At 38.4% G+C, this 19,435-nt stretch overlaps 1 protein-coding gene across 5 annotated transcripts in view; it reads left to right on the top strand.

The window, feature by feature from the left end:
* Positions 1 to 19,435, top strand: part of RAP1GDS1 (Rap1 GTPase-GDP dissociation stimulator 1) — a 90,198-nt gene that overhangs the window by 38,826 nt on the left and 31,937 nt on the right. For 3 of the 5 annotated variants that reach the window (XM_066186339.1, XM_066186338.1, XM_066186341.1), the window contains exons 3-4: positions 8,296 to 8,418; positions 13,402 to 13,527. In XM_066186339.1, the coding sequence (XP_066042436.1) occupies positions 8,296 to 8,418; positions 13,402 to 13,527 (249 nt within the window). Of the gene's footprint in view, positions 1 to 8,295; positions 8,480 to 13,401; positions 13,528 to 19,435 lie in introns of those variants that run through there. The other 2 variants (XM_066186342.1, XM_066186343.1) reach the window with 2 other exon arrangements.

The raw sequence follows: 19,435 nt of genomic DNA, 5'->3' as shown, positions 1-19,435 counted from the left end.
CAAGGGAGCTTAGCACTACCAAGGGGGTAGGCAGTGGTACTAATTGGATCAGTGGCCTATTAAAACAACTGATAACTAGTCGAATTAAGTTCACTGACAAATAGCATTTCCATGCTTTCTTATTCCTCTTTGATCTTTAGCATCTCCCTTTCTTCTTAGCAGCAGTCTCCCTTCCTGGAGGATTTTTGATCCTCCATGGGTGTGCCCTCCAGTGATCCCCAGTATATGTCTCCCACCTGTGATCTTGGAAGGAAAAGGAGGCCACACATGGATGTATATTCAGACCCAGTAGGCACAGACCTGCACGTCAGTCCTGACATGTAAATGTCTCAGTGTGAACGTTCAAACAAGCAACAGACATTTATGGTGTTATCTATGAAAAGGAAATACACAGATGAAAGCTAGAACGGCCTCCTCCAATAAGATAAAAACTAAACAGTATGATTGTTAACTGTCTACTGAAATTTATAGTTATCTGCTGAGATTAAAGTATTCTTTAGATAGATGGTGTCCTTAGCCTATGACAAAGATTTTAGGACTTAATTACTATTCCTGGTTTCTCTTGGAAACTACAAAAATATTAAGAGTAGCACTAAGGCATCATAGTACCTTGTAGGACTTGTTTACTTTATGTATTGAAGACATGAACTAGTGTCTGTTTAGCTACTACTAAACCTTGATTCAGCATCTTTGGAATTCATTGGAGTGGGCATAATGCACTTAATGTCTATTCAAACCAAAGGAGGGAGAGGGAGTAGAAATGAAAAAGGAAGAAATGAAACTAAATGGATGAGTAACAAAGAATACGTTGGAATACAAGATTTTTATTTTAGAGGAAGAAGAGAAATTGCAGAAGGGAGAAACAGATATAAAGATAAAATTTTTGAAAATAAAAACAAACAAGGTAAATGCACATACCTGAGTGGCTGGTAGGAAGCAGTCAGTCCAAAACCCCACATCTCAGACCAGCAAGAATTTCTAGTCTGTTTCCGACACAGATGATCTCTTATAACAGAAGCAGGGGTTCAAATTTAATTGGGCCAGCACAGCCAATCAAGCCATTAAGCTTACCTGCAAAAATTTCTAGTCAAATGCCCTGCTAGAAGGGAGTTGGGGATCCTGATGAATATTTTTAAAAGAGAGTTTTGGCTCAAACACTGTGGAATAGATTGTTCCTTCTTTTTGCTGAAGAAGGATGTTTGTTGCATCTTAGCTCATGGGCTATTGCCTTGTCATGATATTGTACACACATAATCCAGAAATGTTTCCTCATTAAGAGCTGTATATAATATATATTTTACAGTATAACTATACTAAATCAAGGTGACTGCTTTTTATTGGACTGTCTCCCAGTAAACTGGCTTACACTAATGATACTGAACGGTAATCACTGCTGCTTAGTGGGATTATATTTTACATAAATTCCCCTTAATAGTGATGTATTTAGTTAGTGCCAGATAGTTAAATGTTTATCCAAGTGTTAAATTCCAAGTGCTATTCATTGAATACACAATGTGCCAAATAAAGATTAACTATTACATTTTTTTCTTTGCAGAAGGCATCAGTGAATAGAGGTTCCAGAGAATAGAATTGACACATCTTTTTTTTTTTTTTCAGATTGCCTCTGTGTTGCATTTTCAAAAGGCAGGCCTTTTGCTTCTATATTGCATTTCAAAAGTGCAAAGGAAAACGCCTACCTTTTACCAAAAAAATTATATTTAGAGATCATGTAATTCACATTTTCAGGTCTGCAGTTTCATTCTTAGCTTTGCCCCAGTCCTTTCTAACTTGAAAATGTGGTCTTTTTTAGATTAGGTTTTCTTTAAGCTACTCTGATAGCATAGCTCACTAAAAATACCACCAGATTAAAAAATTCCTTTATGTGTAGGTGCACCTTTTCAATAAGGAAAGGGTGGAATATCAGAGAGGCATTTCAGCTCACTTAAGAGCACTCTTAAGAGATTGCTTAAAAGAACATGAAACATTTCCTGCATATAAAATTATCAGCTTTCAAATTTAATTTGATGGTAATAAACTAAATCAAGTTTGGGGAAAGGATTTTACTCCATAGGACTAGCATTTATTATACATTTTAAAGAACTAAAGCATGAGAATACCCTTTACCCTGGGACCTGTACTAATTTCAGTCAGTACAAGTAAGGGAGGAGCCAGGGGAAAATGTCCACGGAGACTGAGTACAAAACACAAAGATGTGAGTGTATGACATTTGTACTAAGATGCCAGACAACAAACTTGGCTGCTGAGGCAGTGACATCAAACTCTTTCAGCAACCTTGCTACTGAAGTTGTTACATCCTGGAGCGGGTGAGTCAGAAAGGGGGAACAGCTCAGATAAATCCACCAGCTATGTGCCAGGGCTTGATACTGGATCCAGTTCAGGAACTCAGGGGTGCCAAGCTGCCTAACTTTATTATTCTGCCTTGTGCTGTGACCTATTCATGGAAGTATATGTGTGTTTTTCTTCACTGAAGGCAAAGATGTCACGTATTTTTTACTTCATTGGTACCTGCAACAGGCTATTCAACGGGTAGAATCTAATCCTGAAATTCACTTTTATACTTTGGATGTAGCTTTTGGAGAATTTAATCATCAGGACTCATGCAGCTAGTTGATTGATAAATCTGTCTCTCCATCTGTCCTTCCTTCCTTGTTAGAGCTGAGATTTTAATTACAAACATCTGTGTACTGTCTCTTTCTTCGTTAAAAATAGGAATTGAAGTTGCCCTGTAGCTGCTGACAGAGACAAAACAGAGCAAACACCATGATGGAAACATTTGTGCGGCTAAGGGAGAATCCTCCCTCTTTGCCTGATAGGTGTCTAATTTCAAGGATAAATGAACAGACAGATTTTGGGGATTTCCCCATGTGAGGAGGAGCATGCCAAAAAGAAATCAAATATCTACAGTTATTTTTATACATTAATTATTATTATTAAATGACTTTTTTTTTTCCCCTGTTAAAATAACTCTTGATAATTGGAGCAGACTCTTTGGTTAAGGTTTGTTAAGCAAAACCTCCTTATCAGTGGTGCATTCTTTGTTTCCTGAGAGCATAGAATTTGTTTTTCTGAGGTTCTTTTACAACTCACTTTTTGTTCTTTTGTAGCCAGACTAAAATCTCCCTTTTGTGGTTTGAAAAATGCAGTGGGAGGCTGTGGAGAGAGGGAGAATGTTTCTTGAGGGAGGCTGGAGAGATCATCAGTGCTTACACTTGGTCACATGAACCTTCTTACTGTGGTGGTTAGGAGCATGTGCCAGTTTGAAAGATATCCCTTGTTCCCTTCATTCTCTTCCCTTCTGCCTTCTGAAAGAGCAGATGGAAGGTTCCTTTCATGATATATGTGGTTCATCATTATTTATTCATGTGCTCATCTTTCTCTTTCTGATGGGAGTACATGTAGGAAGAACATTATCAAGCCAAGGGAAATCTCTGCAGTAGTTCCAGTAGGTTTATAAAACGTCTTTGCAGCTAGAAAGACATGCATTTTTCAAAAGAGTACCTGGCAAACACAGTCTGCTTAATAAAGAAGACCCTTTCAAAGCTGTTTATTTTTAATTCTGTGGTGTGAAGCTCCACAACATGGGAATTATTGCAGTGCTCGCCACCCCAACTGTAGGATTACTAGTAATAGTGTAACTTAAACTCATTGTTCATAGGGGGTAAGGAATGGTGAGTCTACAGCTTTCTTCTGCTGGCAGGGCACTGCTGAGAGATATGCCTTGCCTTTCCTTTCCCCCTTTCTGCCTTTTATTTCACTTGAAGGTGAACAAAATTAAACGGAGAGGAGAAAAAAGTGAATAGAGGGAAGTGAAATTTCAGAGGAAAGAGAGCTGAGAGAGAGTGTAGAATTTTAATTTGAAACACATTAGATATTTTTCCTGTGATTTCTGCTACTTAATTAGCCAGTCTGATAGCCACGGTGCTCAGCTCTCCAGCTCTGATCTGTGGCATTAAAGATTTTCCTGCCCACCCCCTTAACTATTCTGACTTCAGGCACTGCAAAACCCCAAAAAGCAAGCATATTGACATTTAAATCACTCAGCTATGACATTAATAAGATTTTGACACTACGTGATCTAACATACCCTTTGTCTTGATATCAAGTGATACAAGGAGGCATCTAAAGCAGCAGGCAACCTTAGAGGGTTCTTCCCTCCAATTATGCTGTATTAGACTGTGTGCAAAAGGGCTGCTTTTAATGCAGCATTATTACAGTCCTATAGTTTCTTTGCTTTAAGATGGGACAGCTCTAGGGGTGGGCTGGTGTAAGCAGACTGAAAACCAGCCTTTAAAAGAAAGCATTTGAAATCACAGATACATCACAGATACATCACAGATAGCAAATGGATTATGATGTATGGCACCCTAATGTCAGGCTATCTACATGGCTAGGTTTCTTTCAGATGCAAATTTAATGGATTTTAAAGGGGATGTAACTCTGCTAAAGGAATGTTGGCTGTGGTTTCCCTTTTGGCTAGTATAGAAAGCACAGGAGGAGAATATGTGGTAGAGATTTGCCTAGGTCTTTCTTGCTCCTAGAGAAATTTTTTGGGTTTACATGCTCCAACTACAATTGAAATAGCAGTTTAAAAGAGGACAACTGATGTAAGTTTTCAAAATAATTTACCCTCTAATAATTTACTAGGAAGCCCAGAATGAAGCCAGCATGCAGAAGATTAATATCCTCAATAAAGAGTACCTCTTTAGTGCATACACACAGAGAGACAGGAAGCCAGGTGGGCATTCTCCAGCCTCTGAAGAAAACAAATAAAGGCAGGAGTTGAGGGTTGCCTATGCTAAAGCCACTAGCAGTTTCTAATTCTTAGCAAACCCTACCTTATTTCTCCTAGAGCCAGCCAGTGGTAGGGGTACCAGCCCTTTGGCAGCATCGGTGTGTGGTCTCCCAGTCTCAGGTTCTGCAGAATCAAAAACAACTGATGGTTTTTACAATCATAGTGAAAATACTGCTGCATAAACATGACAGTCTATTGTACACTCCAAAGAACACCACCACACACACTTCCCTTCATTCTGTTCCTATGTCCGTGTATGTTTTATGTATTTATACAGGACACGTGTTATGTGAAGCTGAGCACAAAGGAGAGTCACACACAGGACTCTTCACTCAGGTTTTGTAAGTGAAGCAATTGTCCCATTTGGGCACTATAAGAAATGCTTATATACCTACAGCTGTGCTGAAATCATCTTCAAGACCTCCAGCTTGGTATTCTCTTCTACAGACATGCATTTTAACACTTAGCACCTGAACTGAGTGTACTGTTGACTCTGCAGACAAGTAAAGGGTAGTTGAAGATCTTCATTTGGACTTTGCAGGGCAGCCCTGTGTATCATTTGCCTGTTAAGTCTTCCTCCTTTAAAAGAATATAAAAAATACGGAGCAAAAATGCTATATTTAACAAGGCAATTTTAGGTTTATAAATAAGACATCTCGTTCCAATTAAAATACCCTTCCTTGTTTAAGCATTTCAAAACTCCAGAAAGATTGGTTTCCTATAACAAAAATATCTGCTAATTACATGCAACTTATGAAATTAATTTGTATATTACAGCACATTATTTTTTTTCCACCTTCTTTATTAGAACTTTATTATGATGAACACAGAATCCCTGAAAAACAGATTTTTTTTGCAGATACAAAACAGAGTAATGTGCATGAGGATGAAAGAGTAATTTTCCTGGCACATGCTCTTAGGATGCCTTATATGGAGGATCTACTATAAACTACTTGCAAAGATTTAGTGTCATACTGTCATCTCTCTGTTTTGAAACTGAATTAATTTGTACATTACACCAAGTGTAAATTGTATGTGTTCTGGAGAGGAAGAGCAGTGCTTACTTAGACTTGGAGTAGACAAGCTGAAGCACCCTGTGGCATTTTTTACACCTAAGGCAATTCCTGGCAAAGATGCCTCAGTGGGCTTATAGTAGTAATTCTTCTGCCTGATGCCAGACAAACGTGCTTTTCCCCAAAATAATGATGCTCGAGCACTCGCCCAGGGTAGAGTAGAGGTAGGGGTGTTCTGCACTCACTGATTGTCAAATTAATCCATCTTCGCTCTTTTATGATTAGCAAAAGTTTGACATTGATACCCAACTGGCTAAGAAGAAACATGGATTTTGGTTTGAAGAGATGAGTATATGCAGGTGTGCCTCCTCTACTGCTTCAGAGCAGGGAAAAGTCATTGGTCAGTTTTCATCTGTGTGATCCCAGGTAGCTGATTTCCCAGTTTCTGAGAGATCTATTCGGCCTGTGCTTTTATTGGTGCTCACTTTTCTTAGTAATATAAATCAGGGTGTATCTGCTGCACACAACTTGCCTGGAGAAGCATTTAATTTTATTTTCCCACTTCTTGCAGGATATATTTAGTTCTACTTATGTAATTTATGCTTTGCACAGTAATGAGTCCATCAAACTACAGACTAAAAAAATATGACTGGATACTGTATATCTCAGCAGCGTGACAGGAGAAAATGCATTAATGTCTTCTGCCTACTAATGCAGGTTCACATATATCCACATTTTGCATTTTGAATTCTGTACTTTGAGTTTTGAACTTAAGGCAGAGAGAAGCTCTTCCTTAACAGATGTCTAAGATTTCTGGACTAGTCTTTAGTCCTGATAAGATTTTGTCTAAATTCAGACTTTCACTTTGCATGTCTATATCCACTGGAAAATATCGCTACTAAGTATATGCTATGTATCAGAGTTTAAAAAAGCTTTCAAATAAGCCATAAGCTCCTTTATTTTGTATCCTTTGAGAGGGTTTTTCAGTGTATTTCAAAAATTGCTGTTAACTAGATTGCAAACAGGTTAATAATAATTAGCATTTATATTATACATGAGATGTTGAGATTACTCTTTACTGATGCCTAATCTGTTTGTAATCAGATGTCATCACTGACATATTGTAGCTGAGTGGTCCTAGCCAAACGCCAACATCCCAAGTTGGAATTATATACAGAAATGGGAGGCATAACTGCAATACAGACTTGAAGTTCTTTTTTTTTCAGTCTGTTTTCTATCATGTAGACGTAACCAGCTTCCAGACACTGAAGCATGTACATACTCTGTGTGAGCCACAAAACCCATGGGAGTCACCTCTGCCAGGCTTGTGCTGGCTTCTGTTCAGGGGCAGCTTGAGTGGATCTCTCACACTCTCGGAGGCAGCAGAGTGGGGCTGCCACAAATCAAATTCAGTTGCAGCCATGAAAGTGGGGAAAGGAAGGAGGAAGAGGAGAGAGAGGGTGGTATGTTATTATCAATTTACAGGTGAAGCGCAGCCAAAGAGTGGTTGAAAACTGCATTCAGATGGATTTGTTTTGCTTTGCAAAAGTCGATTGGAGCATCTCACAGTAAGCTCTGAAGAATGCAAATAACTTCCCTTATAAATGGCTTAAGAAGTCATGCTGCTTTCTAAAATGATAGCTGCCATTTAGTTGTACTGTGTGTCACACTAATATTCATCTCAAATATGCCATTTTTAAAGGCATTAGCAAAATATGTCATAGCATCTAGTACCTTGTCTTTAACTGCAATTGAATCAATGTTGGTTTTCAGTTTGTTACAGAGCTTTGCAATGTTAGGTGGGGCCCTGTTAGGGAGCAGCTGCACATTTCCTTTTACTACATACAGAAAGGGGAAAGCTTTTGTCATAAATCTTTGATATCTACTACAGGAAATACAGTGTTTTCCTCTTTCCCTTCTGCTGAGTCTATACTGGAGCTACTCAGTAGCAGAGTAACATAGAAGATATTTAAGTGAGTCTAAGAGGAGTCTATAACCAGGATCATCTTAGCTCTCCCTCTTCTCCAGTTTCTGATTCCTGCACTGCCTTAAGCTGTACCCTAAACTGTAAGAACTTTCCCCATCATTCCTTGAACATTTCCAATAATTCACCTCTTCAAAGTGTCATTCCTTGACTTTATATAATACCTTTATCTGCTGCATATCACTTTATGACCTTTAGTCTTACAGTCTCTCCAGTATTTTCCCCATGTAAGCATGAGTATATATCTGTATATACTTATATAGCTGTCACCTTATAAAGGTCAATTGATTAGAAATGGCAAAGTATTAAGTTCTATGAATACATCAGATAAAATAGGTATGGTTACTGAACTAACAGTTAACTTCTGCTATAGGAAATAATGATTATCATAATTACTTTTGAGAAGACTTCCCTTCTGCTTTTCTTTCTGTTCTTCCCCAAAGCAATTTGATGCACAAGTCATTTTTGTGTGATGTGTTTTTCAGATATGGAGACAAGTGAAAAAATCCAGAAAAGTGGAGTTCTTCAGGTGTTCGCAAGTCTGTTGACGCCTCAATCTTCCTGCACAGCAAAAGTAGCTAACGTCATAGCAGAAGTAGCCAGAAATGGTGAGGTTTTCTACAAGAACTTTTCTGCTGGAACATCTTCAGTTTTTCACCTCACTTGTCAGTATGTTTTACTTCATTTATGTTTTCATTTTATAGATTAGACACCTTTCATGTCCCTCCCTTTCACGCTTTTTGTTTTGTCTAATTTTTTTTCTGTACTTTTTAATACAATCAAAACAGCAGTTGGCTGCTGGAATTTACTTTACTCTTACTTTCATTCTGTTTAGTTTTTAAGACAGTAATGTAATTTATTGGGCAGAAATAGCTCACCACTGATGAAATGCATTTCTATATGAAAAGCATGTAGAAAAACAGACATGCACAATGTGTGCAGCCAGTTATGCATAATGCCCATAGTTACAGCAGTAGCATTACACCTTAACAGGTGGTTAAGGGATAGTAGATCATTTCTTTGGTCTGAGATTTATCCTAAGGTTATAATCATTATGAGTCCTGTGATACCACATTAAAACAAATTAGTCCTACCTAGAGAGCATTATATGTGTTAAGACTAAGAACCCAAAGTTCCAAATAAGAATCAGGTCCATTTTGGTTTGTATTATATACATACAGTATATGACATAACATCAGAGGTAATCAAAAAACTATTTAAAATTTTCTTTAGACAGGATTATCTTAAAGATCGTCCAATACCTGCATATCTTTAACCCAGAAGAATAGCCTCATACCTGCAAGCAGACACTATGGGCAGACCCTTTGATGAGGGCAGAGGACATTTGTGGCTGACTTCTCTCACTCCTGGACTTGCTGCTGTCACAGCTGAAGAGGCACAGATTCTGTTTTGGACTTCCCCTTCCCAACAGGCCAGACAAAGAAAAGTAGAATGTTTCTTAACTGCTCTCCTTGCAGCCTTATCCCTCTCCCTTTGTAAATTCTCATGCTGATGCCTCTTCAGGGAAAGGGCCATGTCCTTACTGACTCCTTTAACATTCTATTCCCACCTTTTCTGAGGAATCATAAACTACAGCTTCTTACTGATACCTCCATGACCTCCACCCAATTTACTGGTTTTAAGACAGAGCTATATATGATTATTCAGAAACAACACTAATGAGAAAAGAAAAGAGATATGTTTAGTTTTTAAGTGTTTAAATAATTTAGATAAAGAGCCAATAAAAGATGTATACACAATAATTTAAATTTAGAAATGTTTCAGAATGATAGAGATTTAGGCAAATATATCATGGGGCTTTTCTGTACTTAATGAATTCATGATAAGTATTTTTAGAACAACACTGTCTACCATGTGTCCTCACAGTTGGTCCTTTTAGCTCCTATCTGAGAAGGGAAAAGTTAAGAATAAAATCAATGTTCACAATAGCTAAAATGATTACTATGTATCATTTCCTCAAAGATTCCCTTACAGACCATCTTAGCCAGTATCTGAAACCACGTATGAAATGTCTGAATAGTTTCTAATGTGTCCTTTTTCCTGAAAACTTTTAAACTGATGCTTTATGTATACTCTCAGAAAAGTTGGCATTTTACCTGGTTCATCATACAAAAAAGCTTTTGTCTTTTCCTTAGAGTTATTAGCAGGTGTAACTGGGACCTCTGTCAGCCAAGGTTAAAATGAAGGTATTCAGAAATTATTTAAGGTCCCGGTTGAGATCATCTGAGTATTTCTCATTGGAGTCTTAACTCCATTGAAATAGTTGCTTAAGCAGGATAGCAGAGAATAAGTCATTTGAATTCTATTCTTTTCTTTGTTTTATTTCATAAAAATACAAGAGTTTAATGCTTATATTGTACCTGTTTTCAACAAACTTCAGGGCACTGTGAGAAATTTGTGTAATCAACATTCAGTGTATAGTAAGATAGATGGATTAAACCCATTCCCTGAGTGGTCATGCCATGCAGTACTGCCAGAGCTGGGAGCAGAGACTGTGGGTTTGGGTGTTACTGATACAAGAGCATCTTTTCCTTCCCCACTTGTTGTTTTCCTCTTATGTTCCCCTCATCTGATCATACGCATACACACATCTGATCACATCAAATCTCTCTACTTGCCTTGGTGGCTTTGTCGTGTTTCATCTTTTCACCTCTTCATGCTCTTGCTCTTTCACTCTTCTGCTCACATGACTCTTCCTCCTCCCAGCTTGAGCTTATATTTGTTTCTCCTATTTTAAACACCCAAACATACAAAACTCCCTAGAGTCACTCATGTCTCTCTGTCTAGAGCCGTTTGCCTTTCAACTGTGAGCATCATGAGGGCTCAGATGAACTTGTTACATGGAATTTCTCTCTTCACTGTGGACCTTTTAAACCCGGACCTTTTCAACCCTCTTCCAAGGTTTTTAGTCTTGTCTTCTTTGCCAGGTGTAGGAATGAGAGAACATCATCTTCACAGTCTGTAATACTATAACACAATTGCATTTCACTTTCAAAATCTTGTCCTTCTTTTGGTTTATGTTACTCTGTCCTCAATGGTTCTCCTCCTTAAGCGATTCTTCACTGTTTCCTCAAAGGATCTGCTTCATTTCTCTCCCAGGTTAGTGGAAACCTTTTCAGGACCCTGTTCTCAATTGCTTTCTCATTCTTCTATTACTTCTGTGTAGTATCAGCTGCAAAAGTAGTTGCAGTAACTCATCTTTGTTCCTGTTTCACAGATCTATTTTGATACATATGGCACCGTTTCTTTCACTTCTTGTTCTTACGTGACCTTGATAAATACAAGTTTGCTCAGCATACTGACCAATGATTTTGTTGCTGAAAAAGCTTCTGCCCACTCCAAATGGAGGGAGGGTGGAGGAAGGGTTTCTTACTCCTTTTCACCACGTGAGGAAGAACCTAAACAAACAGCAGAACAGATTGAGACCTCTCAGACTTTTAGGAGAGAACAAGTTTCATTTCCTGATACAGACTAGGAGAAAAGAAACCACCTGACTCTGATGATGTAGATACTATGGTAAGTTAGTGGATGCAAAGGAAAGTGATGAAGGGATAGCTGAGGAACAGGGAAGAGTTTTTAAAGGCAATTGAGAGGAAGAGGCTGAGGGGACAGAGAAGACAGAGGAAGAAACTAAATGCATCCAATAAATAAACATAAACAATGAAGTTGAAAGTGGGCGATAAATATATTGAATGTTACAAGGACATGGCAAGACCAATTTTAAAGACCAGATGTATCTGATACTTGTTATATTCATTACAATGGATACTATCACCATCTATCACACTATAGCATCTAGCCACAGTTCTAAAATGTTACAGTACCTTAGGAGGGTGGGTAAATTTTGCTCACAACTATCTTCTCTTGGACCTGTGCAAGTGTATAGACATTGCTGATTCTTCTTAATCTGCGTGTTGGTGGATCAGAGTTATATCATCACATGAGAATTGCTTACCTCTGACAATTCTTTAGCTAAAATAACACTGCAGGATTAAATACAAAAGAGACTAAATTTTGTCGCCACCAAAACATCAAAGAACATTGTAATAGGTGCAACAAAGGGAGTATTTGAGAAGATGTATTTGTACTTCAAGCATTGTATGAAATCTTTGAGTTATTGGCAAGAGGAGTTCTGTTGATCCAGAATCAGAAAAATTTTCTCATCTGTATTTAGGGAGATTGTACACCCTGGTTCATTCTGTCTCATAGATGATGAAGTAACACAAAGGTAAACTGACTTGGAATGATGCAATGTTGTTTAGGATCAGGAAGAGACATAACTGGCCCCTCCACTCAGCCCTGGTGAGGCTGCATCCTGATTACTGTGTCCCCTTCTGGGCTCCTCTGTACAAGAGAGATGTGGAACTCCTGGAGCAGGTCCAGCAGAGGCCACAAGCATCTGTTAACAAGGAAAGGCTGAGGGAGCTGGGCCTGTTCAACTTTGAGAAGAGATGACAAAGAGGGGACCTTACCAATGTATGAGGAAGAACTTCTTTATTGTATGGGTGACCAAGCACTGCAACAGATTGCCCAGAAGGATTGTGGAGTCTCTTTCACTGCAGATATCCAAGAACCATCTGGATGCAATCCTGTGCTCTGTGCTCTAGGATGACCCTGCTCAAGCAGGCAGGTTGGACCAGATTGTGGTCCCTTCCAATCTAACCTACTCTGTGATTCTGTGATAATTTGCAGTTCAGAACAAATAAAAAACATATTGACCATTTGCCTTACAATACTACATCTCTAAAGGGTGCTCTGTAGTAAACTGAAATAACACTGATGTTATCAGGTGGTTCCTTCTGTAAACCACCTTTTTAAAATGTGCAGCACAGTGCCTGCCTAGCTGTATCTCCTTCTGAAGAACAGCCCTTTATGTCTCTCGCACCAGGATAGTTCCCTATGACATGCACAGATGTAAAATAATTCTTTGGCTCTCTGTGGTATAGCAGGAAGGAAGGGCAGAGAGCTTCCCAGTGGATGGATCCTCTACTCTTCCTCCCATGGTGGGCATCCGTTAGATTGTGGAAAGCTAGAGGCCTTTGGGCTCACATAAACTCTTGTATTTCTCATTCTCTTCTTCTGTTCTTTTCTTCACCTTCCAAATAAAAGCCTCTTACTGAGCTTTAATTTTTTTTTTAATTCTCTTAAAGGAAAAGCTTTCCCAGAATTCTAATTAAGGCAATAGAGAGTAAAAAATGCTGCTTTAGAATACTAGTTTTAAGTCAACTTATGAACAAGTTTTAAGTTCATGATGAATTTGTTGTGAATTCACTGTTCTTTTCAGCCCTTCTTTGTGATGCTAAAAATATGCTTAGTCTGAACTTTATTAAATTAGTTTCCATGGAAGTCAATTAAATACCCTTAATTCCTTCTGAATTAGCAAATAATGGAAAGAATTAAGCCCAAATCCTGACTTGGGCTTATTGTCTAGAAACTTGAATGAGAATTTACAGTTTGTCTGTGCACGTATTTAGGGCACACAAAAGGCCCAGTTGCCAGGCCAGTGTAAGTGGATTTGATGAAACTGGGAATAGCTGGTCTGGCATTAACAGGCTTTGCTTTATTTGCAGAATTCATGCGGAACCCTTGTGTGGATGCTGGGTTGATCCCTCCCTTGGTGCAGCTGTTAAACTGCAAAGACCAGGAAGTATTGCTGCAAACAGGACGTGCCCTGGGCAATATATGCTACGATAGCCGTGAGTGTTGACATCTGCTGTATTTTGTACTTGTTCTTGTGGAAGGGAGGGGAGTGTTTTGGTCTTCTGTACATTGTGTGCTGGGGGGTCATTTTCCTCTTTTCTTGGTTTTTATTTACCCCACAGTTCTTCTAAATGGATAAGAAAATTGGACATCACATTTGCAATAATGCTTTTATGACAAAAAATTAAAACACGTTTTCAATATTGTGATACAAATGGATATAAGAATAGAAAGGTTTTCTGATCCTGGGTTTGGCTTTTTGGGGGTTTTTTTCAAACATAATAAACTAGGTTTTCAAGGAGCAGATGCTATATATGCAGAGGCACTGAAAAGTTAATTTTTCCTCAAACAGAATGTGTTGGAAAGGAACATAGTCAGGAGGGAACACTCATATTCTAACCAGTCTCAAATCTGTACAGAGCTGCATGTATGGCTGAAATGATGCCTGAGTTATGTTGCTGATTCTCAAAATTCTTTGTGGCCCATCAGTTGCTCTGGGATTACATATTGGTATTTTTGATAGTCAAGGGTGGTGGTGGGGAGATGTTGGTGAGGTTTTTTAGCTTTTTATGGCCACAAGAAGTTTTTACAATGACAAGCAATTGAGTTTTGAAATGCAATTCTGTCTCCATGTGCTGATCACATGCCTGGCTGTGTCATCTGCAAAACCAAACCAGTGGTTGGAGTGTTTTGAAAATGCAGCCTCATTATGCCTTACTTCAAAATTTTGAAAAAAGCCAGTGCACAATAAATATGGTGCAGAAGCAGAGACACCAGGAACATGTTGCACATGAAGGAATTATGGATGTCTGCAGACGGAAAGTGAGATGAAATTGTAAAATCATTTTGTTATCCTGAGAGTTAGTGACTTATTTTACATGGTGAGAAATTTTCTACATACTGTGTTGCATTTACCAAAAGTTCTGCTGTATGAATACTGACTGTAGTTTTTTTTCATCTGAGATCAAAAGTTTACATTTTATGTTGTTTTAAATTACCTTGCCTTTGGCCTCAGGGAAGTTAATCATATATTGGCATTTCCAGTTACAGACAACTACTGCTTGAGGATGTTAATGTATAATTCTTTCATTTAGGATTTTCTTTAAGGTGACCAATCAACTGAACAGCTGCTTCCCCATGGAAACTTCTCATAGAAGCTATTAAGCTTCCTATAACATAATTTATTTACTATGTTCTGTTTCAGGATTATGTATGAGATCAAGGTCACTCTCAGGTGCACTGGTATATTTCATATAAGTAAAATCTATGTAACTGTTCATGTCATTATTGTTCATCCCACTTTTTTTTTCATAAAATACAATGAGGACACACAGAAATTATTTTTTACTGTGAGGCTTGGTGGACTACTGCTGGTTTTTACAGTGCAGAATTTATCCTGTACAGAAAACTGTATTACTCACCTTGTGTTGTCCTTCTGTGGAGCAAAGCTGGCACTAATGAAATCTACAGTAGGCTGTGATGTGTTGCGTGCCATGTGTTGTCATGCTCCTGTGGGAGGACAGTCACTATCTTCCCTGTGTATTTGAATAGAATCACTGAGTAAAGTGTAATAAAATGTGACAAAAATCAAGGTTAGCATATTTGATTTAAGTGGAAGAGGCTATTTACAGTGCCTAGATGTCACATCCACCCTATCTGACATTTTCTGTTAACTTAATGTGTAATTATTAAATCGTTATGTACTCTATCCTAAATTCTTATTTAGGACAAATACTTTCACTATGCTTATTACTAGAAAATTTAATGTATTTCAGGTTTTTTTTACTATTGGTTTTCCCTAACAAGGAGATACAAAGTATAACAAAGACAAGATATGGAAGCCAGTAATTCTAATTTAAAATGTTACATATCGATAGTATTTTTTTTCTAATTGAGACAAAAGCATCTGTTACCCTTCTGGTTATTGTAATTTGTATAAGAACTAGAAATACATCAGTAACTATATTTCTCCAAATACGTGAGCTTCTTTTGCACTTCTACTGCCCATATAACTTTAACATGCAGCAATGAGAAATGTCTCTAAGTCCTAAAGCAATGTTAGGCTGAGCCTATGCAATAAAGCCCATATTGGATGGCTCACAGCAATATTACTTTATACTGAAAGCCCAGTTGTCCTGTACTTCATCCCAGCAAGCGTGCATCACTTTGTTTAGTGACAACTTGTGCCAAAATGAGTTAATCAGGTCTCTGTTTTCTGAGAGAAGTTGGCATGGTGCAGGGTGAAAGTTGTGGGACAAACAGCTGCTTCTGCAGAGAAAGCCCCTTAAAACTGGCCTTGAAGAGGAGAAGGATTTCCTGAATTGTTTTTCCAAAGGAAAACAGCAGTGGTTCCTCAGTGTTCACAGATCCCAGAGTTGCTGCATGAAGGAAAGACCATTTCCCTGTAAGTTCAGGAGTGGCTACTCCTGGAACACAGCTACTATGGAAAGGTAATTCATGACTAAGTCCCAATGCTGAAAGAGATTTAGTACCTTCCACAAGTTAAAGGGGAATTTTATCAGAACTATAATTATTAGGTGCAAATCTCCTAGCCCATTCTTTCCTTTTAATCACCAGTTATGTGGTTTTGCTTATAATCAAAGCTCAATTCTTAGTAATTGTCCAGCCAGAGCATAACAGCTATCCTAGCTGCTTCACCACTCTTTATCCATGAGTCAAACTATAGGTACCTTTCTACTGTCTGTCTGTCCATCCCCTCCTATCATTCTTCCCGGTGCTGTTTCTTTAGTAAGTTTGTTCTTTAAGGGATGTTACAGAGGTACAGATGTTGCAAATAAGGGATACCTCCCAAACTCTTCTATGTTCTCCCTGCACTTTGGCTCCTACATGCAACGTAAAGATCTCATCTCCATTTTTTTGGAAAAGGTTATGTTTGATATGGTTCTTGCTGAAAAAAGAAATGTCTTAAATCAGTGCAGAATGGCTAATTCTGCCGTAGATAAAGCCTAAGGATTATTTGCTACCATCGTCTCCGGCCATTGGGGTTAAAGAAAAGCATTATCCAAATTGCATCTCGTGATCACGCAATGAGCACCCTGGTGAGGGTACACCCCTCGGCTCTCTCTGGTGGCTTTTTTCACAGACGGGGAAGAGTCTGGTGACTGGGCTTATGTGGCTGATCAAGTGCATGGGAGACAGGGAAACTGAGACTACAGTTTTCAACTTAGGCCTGCTTTCTTGCAAGACCAACAAGACGATGTCGGAGAAAGACAAAACCTGTCTGTAGGCAGGTCTCTCTCCTACTCTGACACCAGTGCAGTTTGTCTAGATGAAAGATCAGGCCAATCAAATAAAATTTATCAAGAATTTTAATGGACAATGATACTATATTAAATCAGTATTATTTTCTTAGCAAATAATAGCCTCACAATAATTTTCATCAAGAATTTTGTGATGCACATGCTATCTTAATCTCAGTGATCTTTCTACAGGTAACTTGTAAATACTTTAGTTCTGAACTGATTGAGAAACTGCTTTCCTGTGTTTTTATACAGCATTGTACACATGATAGAGGCTGCCATACTATGCTATAAAAGTGATAATTCTAAGAGGAAATGAAAGGCTGGGATATTTAGAGCCTGATTTAGAAGCCATACAAACTAGAGGGAGGCATTCTGATTGACTTCAGATGAGATTAGATTAGGCACTTGCCTATTATAAAATACTTCCTTCTTGCTGTTTTGAGCATTCACATATTCTGAAAGCTAGCAAAGGGAAGTAAGCTCTCCATATATCTTGTAGTAGAAGTGAAAATTTTCCCATTCTGCCCTTCCATAATATACATATTAATGGTAGTGCTTAGAGACCTCCCTGTGCAATCCAGAAGTTACTTCTTTTTGTGCCACAGCCTTGTTTCTTCATGAAACTGCCAGCTTGGGTACATGTTCTTAGCAACCATACTTGGTGTATAAGCATCTTATAGAGCTGGAAAGAAGCTAAAAATACCAGCTCATTCTATAAAGGCTCTTCTCTGACAGCTGCTTATCTACCTTTCTCAGCAGGAGATTTATTGGATCCTTTTCTCATTTCCCAAGCTGTACATGTCTTTGTTATCTATGCAGTCTTACTTGTGTTGATGGCAAGACTCCTAGCCGAATTTCAGCTGTGTGGCCTTTCACATAAAAGCAGATCCCTCTTCATCTCAGCCTCGACTCCACAACATGAACATTTTATCACTTTTTGTTAAAAATATCTTATACATGCTATAATTCTGTAAACTCAGCTGCCTATCTTATAAGAACGTACAGATCTATTGCAGGGATCTGCTAAGAAAGGCTAAGTACAAAAATAAGAAACAGCTCAATTGTACAGTTATGTTCTCTCAGGAGATACAATTAATTTCAGCTCTACAGGAGACAATCAGACACTTTAAAATGAAACATACTGGAAAGAAGTCAGTATCAGTTTTCTTCAAAAAATGGTGTAACCTTTTTCATTACCATATGAAAAACCAGCAGAATCCTAGAACACAACTGATGTTGATAATGGCACACTACTGGCTAATCATTTTTATGAAGGTCACCCTGATTCATGCAGCTAGGCAGCATCTTACCACGATTTTTCACTTATCATTGTACTAGATCCTACCCAATGCAAATGCCACCTACTAAGCTGTTTCCTAAGAAGTACCATGAAATCAGACCAGAGTCCATAAATTGTTGCTTGAAAAGTGTTTTGATTGCAGAGAATTCAAATCCAAGGTTTTGATTGTATAGTAATAGTGCTTTTCCTTTAGATCTGTCCTCTCTGAGGCATGCCACAGTCTTAGAAAAGTATAGCATTTTTACTTTAGAAGTCCTTGATAGTGCAGGTTTTTCTCCAAGGCTCTGCACACAAGTATTGCATCAGCTAGAAACTAGTGTGTATGTATGCCAACATAGACATCCTCTGTAATATTGAGTTCTTAGTAGCAATTAATCATGAATGTTCTTAGGAAGCTGTTAAACAATATTATTCTAACTTCTTATTTTACAGCTGGCCTGAATGGAATCAGAATGATGAGGAAATCTTTCTAGATCATCCAAAAAAAGATATTTGAGAGGTGATGCAAAACCTGAGTTCTCAGGCTAGGCTTCATGATTTGGGACAAGTAACACTGACCCCAAACCCAGGACTTACCTCAGCTGTTTGTAGACCCCAGGTCCACTTACTACTTTTTCAATTCTTGGAATAATTCTCTTTCTTTTTCTAGCAGGGAAAGGAAAGTACCCTGGTAGAGGCCACAAATATGCTTTATGGTGAATTCTTTTAGTTTTGTTTTACTTCTTCCTTCTTGGGCTTTTCACAAGTCCCTATCCTACTCCAAATCCCCATGGGTTTCACACTTTCTGGGACTACTCCTATGGCTGCTTTAGTGGAGACCCACAGCTCATTCAGGCTCCTTTCAGCAGCAGCCATCAGCACACCTCTGTTCTGCACCAGACTGCGACCATGCCATGCTCACTTCACACCCTTCCTCTTGGAGACTTTGAAGCTGAGAGACAACATTGCACTGCAGGCCTGGGAGTAGGAATTCTAAATTAATTGTGGTGTGCAGGTCTATTCTGTTAATAGCATGAGATGCTATAAATGCCTATTTACAAGTGTAGAAAAACTGCCTGCTCTTTTACTGTGTAATTGGGTTCCATGATTTATTTCATGCTGTATGAAATACTAAGCTGGCTTCAGCTCTGACTTACACTCTCATAAACCTAGAGTAATTTATTTGACTGCAATGGAATTACTAAGGAGTTTCATAGCGTTTTAAAATCAACTGAAGAGTCTGTTGTAAGCATATTCCATATGAAAAGGAAGACAAAGCTACATTCAGCTTTGGGGACCTTTACCTGGCTTCAGTATATCTAAGTAGAACATTCTCTTCTTCTCTAGGTTGGCTGCTTTAAT

This window comes from Chamaea fasciata, unplaced genomic scaffold (genome assembly GCF_029207755.1).
Source record: "Chamaea fasciata isolate MVZ Bird 193981 ecotype frontalis unplaced genomic scaffold, bChaFas1.0.hap1 SCAF_6, whole genome shotgun sequence".
Lineage (NCBI taxonomy): Eukaryota > Metazoa > Chordata > Aves > Passeriformes > Sylviidae > Chamaea > Chamaea fasciata.
This window is presented reverse-complemented; position numbering and strand designations above follow the sequence as displayed.